The sequence below is a fragment of the Panthera leo genome, chromosome A2 (genome assembly GCF_018350215.1).
Source record: "Panthera leo isolate Ple1 chromosome A2, P.leo_Ple1_pat1.1, whole genome shotgun sequence".
In the NCBI taxonomy this organism is placed as follows: Eukaryota; Metazoa; Chordata; class Mammalia; order Carnivora; family Felidae; genus Panthera; species Panthera leo.
This window is the reverse complement of record NC_056680.1, coordinates 4,966,476-4,978,998: the sequence shown is the minus strand read 5'-3', so window position 1 is coordinate 4,978,998 and position 12,523 is coordinate 4,966,476. Positions and strand designations below refer to the sequence as shown.

Below are 12,523 nucleotides of genomic sequence, written 5' to 3'. Positions count from 1 at the left end.
CTCCTCACCTTCTTCCCACCTGGAACCTCTTCCTCCTCACCTTCCTCCCATCTGGACCCTCACTCTCCTCACCTTCTTCCCACCTGGACCCTCACTCTCCTCACTGTCCTCCCCACCTGAATCCTCCCCCTCCTCACCTTACTCCCACCTGGACCCTCCGCCTCCTCACCTTCCTCCTACCTGGATCCTCTGCCTCCTCACCATCCTCCCCACCTGGATCCTCCCCCTCCCCACCTTGCTCCCACCTGGACCTCTGCTTCCTCACCTTCCTCCCACTTGGACCCTCCTCCTCCTCACCTTCCTCCCACCTGGACCCTCCCCCTCCTCCCCCTCCTCAACATTCTCCCCACCTGGATCCTCCGCCTCCTCACCTTCCTCCCACCTGGATCCTCCTGCTCCTCTCCTTCCTCCCCCCTGGATCCTCCACCTCCTCACCTTCTTCCCCACCTGTTCTCACCTTCTTTCCATTTGCCCATCATCTCTAGGGCATGTGCAACGCCATTCACTACTTTGCCTGCATTCCACCTGGCTGTTCCCAGGCGGCGGCAATAAGGGGCAGGGTTGGCAAGGTTTCACCGGATACATGAGTGACCCAGGGAGTGGAAGGCATGAGTCTGTTTTCAAGAGCAGATTGCAGGGGTGGGGGAGGTGGGCATTGTGGTCACAGCATCACCTGAGCTGCGTGGGGGGCAGCAGCCACAGGCAAATTGTTTCACTGGCTGCTGTTGGAAACTGGGCCCCTGGGTGCCTCTTCTGATTAATAACACCACTAGTAAGTCTTGGTCTATGGATGGTGGGATCCAGTTCCTGGCTGTAGATAAGGTCATCATGAGAAAAGTCCTGAGACTGGCAGTCACCCATTTCCCCTAAGACCTTGAGTGCCTGTAAGCCCCACCTCCCAATTCCAGGAATATGGGAGAAATATATTCACAGTCACCCTGCTACTTCCATTCTTGGTTGTCAGGCACCCCTGTCCAGGGGAGACTCAAAAATTCTCACCACTCACTAGGTGTCCCAGCCTCACTAGGTGACCTCTGACCAGACACCTGCCCACCCACCTTTATGTCCTTCTTGTCATGTTTTTCATGCCAATTTCTCCCTTTCTTCTGCCCTGGGATTAATTTTCTTCCTTTTTTTTTTTTTTAATACATTGGTATTTTTTTGTTTGAGCACCTGTGGTTCCAGACTGTGACAACACAGACATGATCTTTGAAACTCACATTCTAAAGACAGCGTGGAGTTGATGTGTTCCATCGATTATGGACTTGCTAAACCCCATAGTCACATGAGCCAATTCCTCAAAATAAATTGTGTGTGTGTGTATGCCGGTGTGCACACAGATCGATAGATGCACAGATACATACATGCATACATACATACATAGATAATACATATAAATCGTTAAGTGATGGATAGATAGATAGATAGATAGATGATAGATAGTAGGCAATAGATGAATGGATGTATGGATGGATGAAGGGATGAATGAATATATAAATGGATGAATAGATGGATGGATGGATGGGTGGATGGATGGATAAATGGACGAATGGACGGACGGACAGATGGATGGATGGACGGATGGATGGATGGATGGATAGATAAATGGGCGAATGGACAGATGGATGGATAGATGGATGGATGGATGGACAAATGGATGGTTGGATGGATGGATGGATGGATGGATTGCAAAATGGGTGGTTGGATAGACAGATGGATGGATAAATGGACGGACGGACAGATGGATGGATGGATGGATGGGTGGATTTATGGATGGATGGTCAGACGGATGGATGGATGGATGGGTGGATGGATGGATGGATGGACAGATAGAGATATTACTGGTTCTTTCTCTGGAGAGCCCTGACTAATGTAGATGGTCAGGGAATACAGGGATAGCTTCTGTCAGGAGGGAATTCTTGAGCCAACACACAGATGACAAGGAGGAGCCAGCCATGGAGAATCTGGAAAAGAACATTCCAGATGAAGGAAACAGTATATACAAAGTCCTCAAGATGCCTGAGGCCAAGTGAGCACAGGGTATGGACTTCAAGACAGTGAAGATCACTTTGTGTCTACTCTAAGCTCAGGAGAAGGCCAAGCTTTTTCTATAAAGGGCCAGATAGTAAATATCTTAAGGTTTGAGGGCCAAGATAAAATCAAGGAGATCATGAAGGTACTTAAGAAACAAGAGAGGAAACGTGTCCCGCCATGCCTTCTTCACATGGGATGGGCCATCCTGGGTGGGGGGCATCCTCTATGCCCAGCAGCCAGAGCTGTTCTCTCCATGATAAGGGATTCACCCAAAGGGGAGCAGTTTGGAGATCCAGAAAGGTGAAAGCAGTAGGAGGTGACCCCTAGGTCCGTTTCTCTCTGATCCAGTGATACCCAGATCCCAGCCAACCTTTCCATCCCAAGGTCTACTTTCTCTTCTGGATGAGCTTGTCAAAGGCAAGGCAACTCGCTGAGCCACCAACCCCCAGGATGAGATTCATTCACTCAGTGCCCCGTAGTTACCAACACAGGATTCTCCAACATGTAGGTGGCAGCCAGTATGACCAGCACAGGGCGTGGACGTGGTGAGATGTTGGCTGTGAGTCAGGGAGATGGGCACTGGGAGCAGAGTGGAGAACAGGCAGAGAGGGAAGACCCTGGTGGGTATCTGCAGCTCACTAAAGTGAGCCACTCCCGTACACACAGAGGGGGATGGCTAGATTTGGGCCACGAGGCATAATGTGCTAGCCCCCAAGGCCTCCATGGGAAGCCACCGCAATATTTTAAGCAGGGAAGACATGAAGGCTGACTTATGTGTTTGGAAAGCTGATGGTAGCAACTTCAATCCTAGCTATATGCCCAAAGACTTGGAAGCTGGTACCCAGACAAATATACATGCGAGCATGCTCATAGCAGCACTTTGCCCAGTAGCCCAAAGGTAGAAACGACTGAAGCATCCCTCAGCGTGTGAATGGGCAAGCAAACTGGGATGTGTCCATACACTAGAACATTCCTCAGCCCTAACAAGGAAGGACCTGGCTGAGACTTGAAAACATTATACTCAGTGAAGGAAGCCAGACACAAAAGACCACAGGTTGTGTATTTCCACTTTTATGAAATACCTGAACTATTCAGGACAGGTAACTCCATACAGCAGGAAAGCTGACTAGTGGTTGCCAAGGGCTGGGAGGCCTGGGGGTGGGGACTGCTTTATGGGTATGGGCTTACCTTTCGAGGCGCTGAAAACGTCTGGGGACCAGACAGAGTTGTCCGACTGTGGAAATGCCCTAAATACCGCTGAACTGCTCACTTTAAAATGGTTGCTTTTACGTTATGTGAATTTCACCTCTAAAATAAAAGAAAATAGTAAATTAAATTAAACCATATAAATTAAAGGAAACAAATACACAAGTTCACACTTGTAGAGGGCAGAGAATGAATTATGAGGTGGCAAGAGGCAGAGAGAACGTCCAGCTGGAAACCACTGCAAGAGTCAGGCCAGAAATGACGGATGCCCTAGTGTGTTAGTGCAGTCTGGCGGCTGTAACAAGATGCCCTACACCGGGCACCTCAAACGGCAGACGTGCATTTCTCAGGGTTCCAGAGCTGGAAGTCTGAGACACAGGTGCCAGCTTGGTCGGGCTCTGGTGAGGGCTCTGTTCCTGGCTTGTAGACAGTGGCCCTCTCACTGGGTCCTCAAACGTCTTAAATGGCAGAGACAGAGAGGGATGGAGAGGGCCTCCCATCAGGGGCGCTCATCCCATTCAGGAAGACTCCACCCTCCTGACCTCACTGCCTCCCCAGGGCCCCACCTACAGAGGCCATCAGGTAGGTGATCAGGACATCACCAAATGAACGGGGGAGGGGCACAGACACTCAGCCCACAGCACTTAGCAAAGGTAGTAGCAGTGGGTCTGGAAACAGGCGGCTGGGTTCAGATCAGACGTTGAGACTGAATGGCCAGGGCTTGCGAAAGGGTGGGATGTGGGGGAGAAGAGAAAGAGGGCTACTCAGGCCAGTTCGAGGTGCCCCCGGGACGACTTCCAGGCCTTGGATTTAGCCTAGTTAACCTAGCGGCTGGTGGTTACACCACCTGTCTGTGAGTTCCAATTTAAACTTGCATCCATGCATGCACGCATGCACACACACACTCACGGGCACACTCATGCACGTGTACACACATCCACACATGCAGGCGTATGTGTGTCTGCTCCTGCACACACCCGTGCACGTGCACACTCATGCACACCTCACACGCACACGCACCTACATGCACACACCTGCAGACACCCACATGCATGCACACTCATACCCATTCATCTACATGCACACACCTACACACCCACATGTGTGCATAGATGCACCAACATGCATGCCTGCACCTGCCTCATGTCCATGCACACATGCACACAGCATGCACACACACACTCACAGGCACACTCATGCACGTGTACACACATCCACACATGCGGGCGTATGTGTGTCTGCTCCTGCACACACTTGCATGCACGTACACTCATGCACACCACACACGCACATGCACCTACATGCACACACACGTGCATGCACACTCATGCACACCACACATGCACACACTTATGCACGTGCACACTCATGCACACCTCACACGCACACGCACCTACATGCACCCACATGCATGCACACTCATACCCATTCATCTACATGCACACACCTACACACCCACATGTGTGCATAGATGCACCAACATGCATGCCTGCACCTGCACACATCTCCATGCACACATGCACACAGCATGCACACACACACACACACACACACAAACCACTCTTGTATTTTGCACTTCCCTAACCACCATCTCAAACACTATATAGTATTTTCTCCTTTACGAGGCTCATTGTCTCTCACCCCAACAATGGGAGCTCCTTAACACCAGGGACTTTTGTCTGTCTTGTTCACAGCTGTGGCCTCAAACCTAGAACAGTGCCTGGCACACACGTATCTATAAATATTTGATCGTGGAGTGACCAAAGGCTGAACCCAGGTACCCATAGGCCCCTGTCTGCAGCGTGTGAAGCCCAGGACCATGGGGCAATTGTGGTTTCTTCCCTGCCCTCAGGGACCCAGCCATGCTAGCCCTGCCCTGAGGTGACTCAGGACCTCATCTGCTCAGGCATGGAGAGACAGTTCTACGGCCCTCAGTGTATATGGTGGATGGACAGACAGACATCCCATGCACGAGGCTGGGGTGCAGCCACAGGTGAAGACAGCCCTGCAGTGCGTGCCAGCTGGGCCTGGGCCTCCTGCTGCTGCTGCTGGCTGCTGGGGGAGATGGTCACACCCCTAGTGGTGAGTAGGGGCTCAGGGCTTGTGGCAGGTGGGTCTCCTCTGTCACTGTGCATATCACTGTGTGCGAGTGTGCAGGACAGGAGACAGATTAAGTGTAGCCCAGTGCAAGTCAATTCACTTCTCTGAACCTCAGTTTCCTCATCTGTAAAATGGGTGTGATAATAAGCGTGCCCAATTCACAGGGAATGAAATACGATATTGTGTGTGTACATGGGCTGGAAGAAGTGATTCTGCAGCAGGGAGGCCACAGACCACAGGGGTGCAGACAACAGACAGATACTCTGGGATGGCGAATGTAGGGGAGAGGGAGGACGATGGGGGATGGCTTGGAGGACAGGCAGGGCTGTCAGCGAAACAAGGTGAGGAAGAGAAGCAGGTGTTGGAAAAAATAAACATACAGTCCATGTGCGGTGAGGCCTCACCACATGCGGGGCACCAGGCTGGGCATCTGCCTGCCCCATGCCACTGGCTTGTCACCCAATGCTCAGAGGGACGCTCACGGCTGTGAATGTCCAGCCTGCCCCTGCACCCTCCAGGGTGGGGGTCCCTGATGCTCAGGCCTCTCCTGAGCTTGAGTCAGGGGTGCAGGGGAGTGGGGGAAGCAGCCATGGGGCAGATCAGATCCAGCCGGGCCAAGTTTACCTTCCAGTTAATGAGTAATGAGTAGGGGGTGAAGGGGAGGCCTGGGCTGCATGGTGGGGGAGGGGCCCAGGCCATGGGTCCTGGGGGGAAAATCTCAGAAAGCAGTGTAGCAAGGACCCCATCCTGGAAATGGGGGGCCAGGAGGGGAGGGGCAGTCCCCGCTGTTCCCAGGCCTGGCACCGACTCAAGGGTGAGGGTGGGGGTGCAGCAGGGAAAGCACTGTGCTCAAGGGGGTGAGGGGGAGAGGGGTGCCTGGGCTCCCCCCACCCAGAAATCCTCCCCCTTCCTTCCCCTTCTCCTTCCTCCAGCTGGGGTGCCAGACGAAACTCAGGACACCAGTTCAACTGGAATCGGGGACACATAGCCAATACTGTGTTAGGGTTAAGTGCCTTCCAGAGACCCCACTTAGCCTCAACCCAGGCAGCCTGGCCCTCCCGCTCTCCATAGCTGGAATGTTGGGCAGGGCACGCCAGCTAATGGGAATCCCATCCTCCAGGCCTCCTCCTCTCTCTCCCCTGCTGGCTTAACTTGCCTGCCATCCATCTCCCACACTTCCGGGCACAATGGGCATAGAGATGAACCCATAGGAAGGCATTGGTTAACAAACGCATGGCCAGAAACTGACTGGGCGCCAGGCCCAGATACCTGGGGTGGGGAGCTCTCTGGCCCTCAGTGTTCCTCCACCGCTAAGTAGGTGCAACAGGGAAAGGTCCCTGTTTACCAACTGACCTTGACCCCGAGGGAGACCTTGGCAGGGGGGAGGTGTGTCCATCTTGCTGGAGGACATGCCCTTGGGTTAGTTACCCCAGGACACACTGGCCCCAGGGATTGAAAAACTTAGGAAATGGTATTGAGAAATCTGGGGCAGCTCCAGGAAGGGGGAAGCCACGGGAGCTGCGGGCTGGGCTGAGGTTGCAGGGGGGAGGCGGGAGCCAGATAAAAGGCAGCCTCCAGCAGCCTCTGCTCATTCCCTCCCAGTCCGCTTCCTCCGTCCCTCTGTCCCTCCACCGTCCCTGCACCATGGGGCCTGCCTCAGGCCCCAGCCTGCTGCTGCTGCTGCTGCTTACCACCCTGCCCCTGGCACCGGGGGACCCCATGTGAGTGGTCATGACCCTTCTCCAAACCGGGCTACTTGTGAGGTGGGGGTGGGGTTCAGGTCCTAGTAGAATCCAGGGGGCACGTGGGTGTCTGTGGAGGCAGGGGTCAGCGGGTTGGGATGTGAATGGACTTGGGCTGCCTGTGAGCTCATGATTTCATGAGCTGGGGGTTCATGGCACTCGGGTTACAATGGGAGGCGGATGTTTCTAGAAGCAGGGGTCTGCAGGTTTGGGTGCCTATGGTGTGTTCAGTGATTCCGTGGCTGCGGAATCACTTGGAGGCCTGGAGATCTGACTTCACAGGATTTGGGGGCTTCGTGATATGTGGGTGAGGGTTGGAACCCTAGTCCCTCGAACGGCAGCTCCATCCCGTGTTCCACTCGACCTGCAGGTTCTCCATGATCACCCCCAACATCCTGCGGCTGGGAAATGAGGAGAAGGTGCTGCTTGAGGCCCATGACTATGGAGGGAACCTTGCAGTCACAGTCAGCGTCTATGACTTTCCAGACAGGAAGCTAAGTTTGTCCAGTGGAAACACTGATCTGACCAAGGATAATGACCACATGAGCACAGTCAACATCAAGGTGTGTGCACCTGCTGGCGCCCCTCCCTGCCCTGAGTCTCCTCCATGTTTTGAACCCATCCCACTTGGAAGCCCCTCCCCATTATGACCAGGTGCCACTTGGAAGCCCCTCCCCTCTCTGAGACTCCTCCTTCAATTAGCTTCTCCTATCCTGAGCCCCTAGCTTTGAGCCCCTCTCCTAAGAGAGGTCCTCTGAGGTCCTTGTCTAATTCCCCCTACTCATCCCCCTTTCTGATCCCTACCCATCTTAGACCCTTGCTCCCTCCCCTACTACCCCTCTGCTCCCAACCTGGGCACACCAGGGAGACCCGGAGTGGTGGACAGGTGCTATTGGCAGGAAGGGCAGGCAGGTGTGGACCCCACTGAAAGCCTGGGGTTGAATGCGGGCAAGGGGCCGGGAGGCAGCATCTCAATGATTCTCTGGCTATGCTTAGATCCCAGCCAACTGGGAATTAACATCAGGGAAGGGGAAAAAATTCGTGACTGTCCAGGCGGACTTCGGGGGCACCATGGTGGAGAAGGTGGTGCTGGTCAGCTTTCAGAGCGGGTACCTCTTCATCCAGACGAACAAGCCCATCTATACCCCAGGATCCACGGGTAAGGGGCTGGGTGGTGGCTGGAGAGAGGGCTGGGGGGGGGACTGGGGGGAGGGGCGTGGCCTCACTCACCGCCCCCTTTCTCTAACATCATCTCCCAGTCCTCTATCGGATCTTTACCGTGGACAACGACCTACTGCCCGTGGGCCGGACCGTTATCGTCAGCATCCAGGTACCAGCAGCGGGGAACCCAGACAATGACTCCCCCTGGGCAGAGACTCGGGGAGAGACAAAGAGATAGAGAGAGACAGAGAAGAGATTCCGGAAAAGGCAGGACTGCAGAGGCCTAAAGGCAAAGAGACCTGTAGAGATCCAGGGATACCAGGCTCACTGATGCTTCTGCCCGTGGATTCCGGCTCCAGACAAACCTCTGGGGACCGTGTCACTCTGGACAGGTCACTTCACCCTCCTGGGCCTTAGATTTCTCAGCTGAAGATTGAGATGACAGATAAAAACTCTCTGTAGCCCAATCCGCCTCCTGCTGCCAGGGGGCAGCCTGGAGCACCCAACTCATGTCCCACCCTCCTCCACCCAGAGCCCTCCAGGAGCTCCCACCTCCTTGGGGTAAAAGCCTGTCCTCCCAGCACTCCCCAAGGCCCTGCAAGACTTGCCCTGTCCCCTACCTGTCCTCCTCTCCTCCCCCTCTTCCCCTCACTCACTCTGCTCCAGCCACATGGGCCTTATTGCTGTCCCTCCAACTGCCATAAAGAGCCAGCCCTAGGACCTTTGCACAGGCTGTTCCCCCACTACTCACAAAACGCTCTTCCTCCAAATACCCACATAGCTTGCCCCATCACGTCATTCAAGCCTCTGCTCAAATGTCACTGATGGCACAATTTTACAGGGAAGCCTCTCTGAGGACCTGTAAAATTGCAAACACCCTCTCCCAACTCACACACACACACACACACACACACACACTCCACTGGTCTCCCTTCCTGTCATCTCCTTTAGGCATCCTATAAATTGAATGTATTCATTTGCTCATTGCCCGCTCCCTAGACCTCCACAGAACCTAAATTCCAGACAGGATGGGTGCTTGGCATACAGTAATTTCATTACAATTTTCTGGGCTAAGGCAGGAAAGGGGTGGGGGGGAGGGGGAATGGAAGGAGGAAGTGAAGGACAGAGGGAAGAGGTAGGTCGTTCTCAGAGGATCGTCATGAGTATTTCTTGCAATCACGCAAAGGTAACAGGGACCAGGTCCTGACAGCCACAAGCTGACTGTGGGGATCGGTGGGATTTGTGGGGAACGGAGAACACACACCTCTAACGGTAGAGCCTCTGCCCAGTTCCAGTCAAATGTCGCTATGTGCCAACAGGAACCCGTATCCATGGTTATCCCAATTTCCAAGAGAAGCCAGAAAGCCAGATTTTTACATGATGTCTCCTGGTGTTTAGTTATTTGCAACGAATGACATACTGTGTGTTAGGCTGAACCACACGACTTTGTATTCTTGTAGGTCAAAGAGTCGAAGGTAGGCAATGCTGTGTGACTTAGCGCCCATAGGATGCTTACCACAGGGTCCCGCACAAAGTAGGTGATAAATGCTAGTTACTATCGGTATTCAGACAGCCGCCGACGAGAGTGAGCTCCAGCTTACATGAATCATGTGCCAAGCCAGTGAGGTAGGGGCTATGTTCCTCTCCTTTTTCTAGCTGGGCACATTGAGCACAGAGACATCAAGTAATTTGCCCAAGGTGACACAGCGCATAATTGGGAGAGTGGGCATTTGAACCCAGGCTGACTGACTCAAGTCCATGTTCATAACCACTGCCCCAGTAGTCATGACACAGAGAGTGTCCAGACACAGAGAGGAGGAAGAGAGCCTAGGGGCTAAGCCAGGTCTCTGAAGAGACACACCCTCCCTGTCAGACCCCCGACGGTGTTCCCATCAAGAGGGACTTCTTGTCTTCTGGGAGGCTGTTTGGCATCTCGTCCCTGTCTTGGAACATCCCGGAGCAGGTCAAGTATGTCAGGCCCTCCCAGAGGGGGTTCCCTATGCCAAGGGAGGGCGTCTGGCTGGCTCACTCACCTGCCTTCCCCACAGTACAGGGCAGTGGAAGATAGAAGCCCACTATGAAGATGCCCCGCAGCAGGTATTCTCTGCTGAGTTCGAGGTGAAGGAGTACGGTAAGAGGAGGAAGGAGTCAGGGTGGGGGCCCCAAGTGCCAGGCCCAGTGCTGACAGCCTACTGGTGCCATCTCGCCCCCAGTGCTGCCCAGTTTTGAGGTCCAAGTGGAGCCTACAGAGAAATTCTACTACATTGATGACCCACAGGGCCTGGAGGTCACCATCACGGCCAGGTGAGGGGCTAGGAATGGGGCCAGGCGGGAGGGGAGGGGAGGGCGGCCAGGTGAGGGCTAGATGACGGCCTAGGTTGGCAGCTAGGGGTGGAGCCAGGTAGGGGCCGGGTAAGGGAACCCGGGTGCGGTGTGGCCAGGTGTGGGACCAGGTGGGCGCTGACTGAAGAACCAGATACTGGCCAGGTAAGCACCAGGCGAGGGACCAGGGGTCCGTGGAAGTTTGCAGGCAGGCCCGCCCTTCAGGAGAGGAGCATCTAAGACCCTCTTGCCTCTCAGGCTCTTGTATGGGAAGAATGTGGATGGAATAGCCTTCGTCATCTTTGGGGTCCAGGATGGTGACCAGAGGATTTCGCTGCCCCAGTCCCTCACCCGTGTTCAGGTGCTCTGCCCCTCTGAGCCTCCTCCACTTTGGACTTCCCCCTCCCTCACCTGCGCCCCTCCCCCTCTCTGAGCCTTCCTTCCTCCCCCAGATCAATGATGGCAGTGGGGAGGCCAGGCTGGAACGAAAGGTCCTGCTGAACGGGGTGGAACCCTCCAGAGCAGATGCCCTGGTGGGGAAGTCGTTGTACGTGTCTGTCACCGTTATCTTGCACTCAGGTGAGGCCTGGTCTGAGGAAAGGGACCCAAATGAGGGGGGAGGCCCAGTGTGAGGGCAGAGGCCCAGAATGGATGTGGAATGCAGTGTGACAGGGGAGAACCAGTCTGAAGGCAGAGGTCAAGTGTAAGAGACGATATCCAGAGGAAAGTGATACCCAGTGAGACAAAGGAGGCCCATTCTGAGGGTGGGGGGAGCCCCAGAATGAAAGTGGGATCCAGTCTGATAGAGGTGGCCCATTCTGAGTGGGGGAGGTCCAGAATGAAAGTGAGATCCAGTCTGTAGAGGAGGCCCAGTCTGAGGGGGGAGGCCCAGAATGAAGGTGGGATCCAGTCTGATAGTGAAGCCCAGTCTGATGGGGGAGGCCAGTCTCAATGTGTGATCCAGTCAGACAGAAGAGGCCCAGTGAGGGGGGAGCCCAGAATAAAGGTGGGATCCAGTCTGATACAGGAGGCCCAATCTGAGGTGGGGAGGCCCAGAATGAATGTGGGATCCATTCTGATAGAGGTGGCCCATTCTGAGGGGGGGAGGTCCCAAATGAAAGTGAGATCCAGTCTGTAGAGGAGGCCCAGTCTGAAGGGGGAGGCTCAGTATGAAGATGTGATCTAGTCTTATAGAGGAGGTCCAGTCTGAGGGGGAAGGCCCAATGAATGTGGGATCCAGTCTGAGCGGAGGCCCAATCTGATGGGGGGAGGCCAGAATGAAGGTGGGATCCAGTCTGATAGAGAAGCCCAGTCTGATGGGGGAGGCCAGTATTAAGGTGGGATCCAGTTTGACAGAGGAGGCCCAGTGAGGGGGAGCCCAGAATGAAGGTGGGATCCAGTCTGATACAGGAGGCCCAGTCTGAGGGGGCGAGGCCCAGTATGAATGTGGGATCCAGTCTGATAGAGGAGGCCCAATTTCATGGGGGGATGCCAGAATGAAGGTGGGATCCAGTCTGACATGGGAGGCACAGTCTGAGGGGGGAGGCTCAGTATGAAGGTTGATCCAGTCTTATAGAGGAGGTCCAGTCTGAGGGGGAGGCCAGAATGAAGGTGGGATCCAGTCTGACAGGGCAGGCCCAGTCTGAGGGGGAAGGCCCAAATGAATGTGGGACCCAGTCTGATAGAGGAGGCCCAGTCTGATGGGGGAAGGCAGAATGAAGGTGGGATCCAGTCTGATAGAGAAGCCCAGTCTGATGGGGGAGGCCAGTATTAAGGTGGGATCCAGTTTGACAGAGGAGGCCCAGTGAGGGGGAGCCCAGAATGAAGGTGGGATCCAGTCTGATACAGGAGGTCCAGTCTGAGGGGGCGAGGCCCAGTATGAATGTGGGATCCAGTCTGATAGAGGAGGCCCATTCTCATGGGGGGAAGCCAGAATGAAGCTGGGATCCAGTCTGACA

General features: G+C 54.6%; 1 protein-coding gene across 1 annotated transcript in view; it reads left to right on the top strand.

The window, feature by feature from the left end:
* Window positions 1-6,542: 6,542 nt before the first annotated feature.
* Window positions 6,543-12,523, top strand: part of LOC122213847 (complement C3-like) — a 45,944-nt gene continuing 39,963 nt past the window's right edge. Inside the window, exons 1-9 of the mRNA XM_042928186.1 lie at window positions 6,543-7,061; window positions 7,453-7,645; window positions 8,079-8,241; window positions 8,342-8,412; window positions 10,117-10,211; window positions 10,292-10,374; window positions 10,457-10,547; window positions 10,824-10,926; window positions 11,018-11,144. Of these exons, the coding sequence (XP_042784120.1) occupies window positions 6,985-7,061; window positions 7,453-7,645; window positions 8,079-8,241; window positions 8,342-8,412; window positions 10,117-10,211; window positions 10,292-10,374; window positions 10,457-10,547; window positions 10,824-10,926; window positions 11,018-11,144 (1,003 nt within the window). The 5' untranslated portion in view covers window positions 6,543-6,984. The remainder of the gene's footprint in view (window positions 7,062-7,452; window positions 7,646-8,078; window positions 8,242-8,341; window positions 8,413-10,116; window positions 10,212-10,291; window positions 10,375-10,456; window positions 10,548-10,823; window positions 10,927-11,017; window positions 11,145-12,523) is intronic.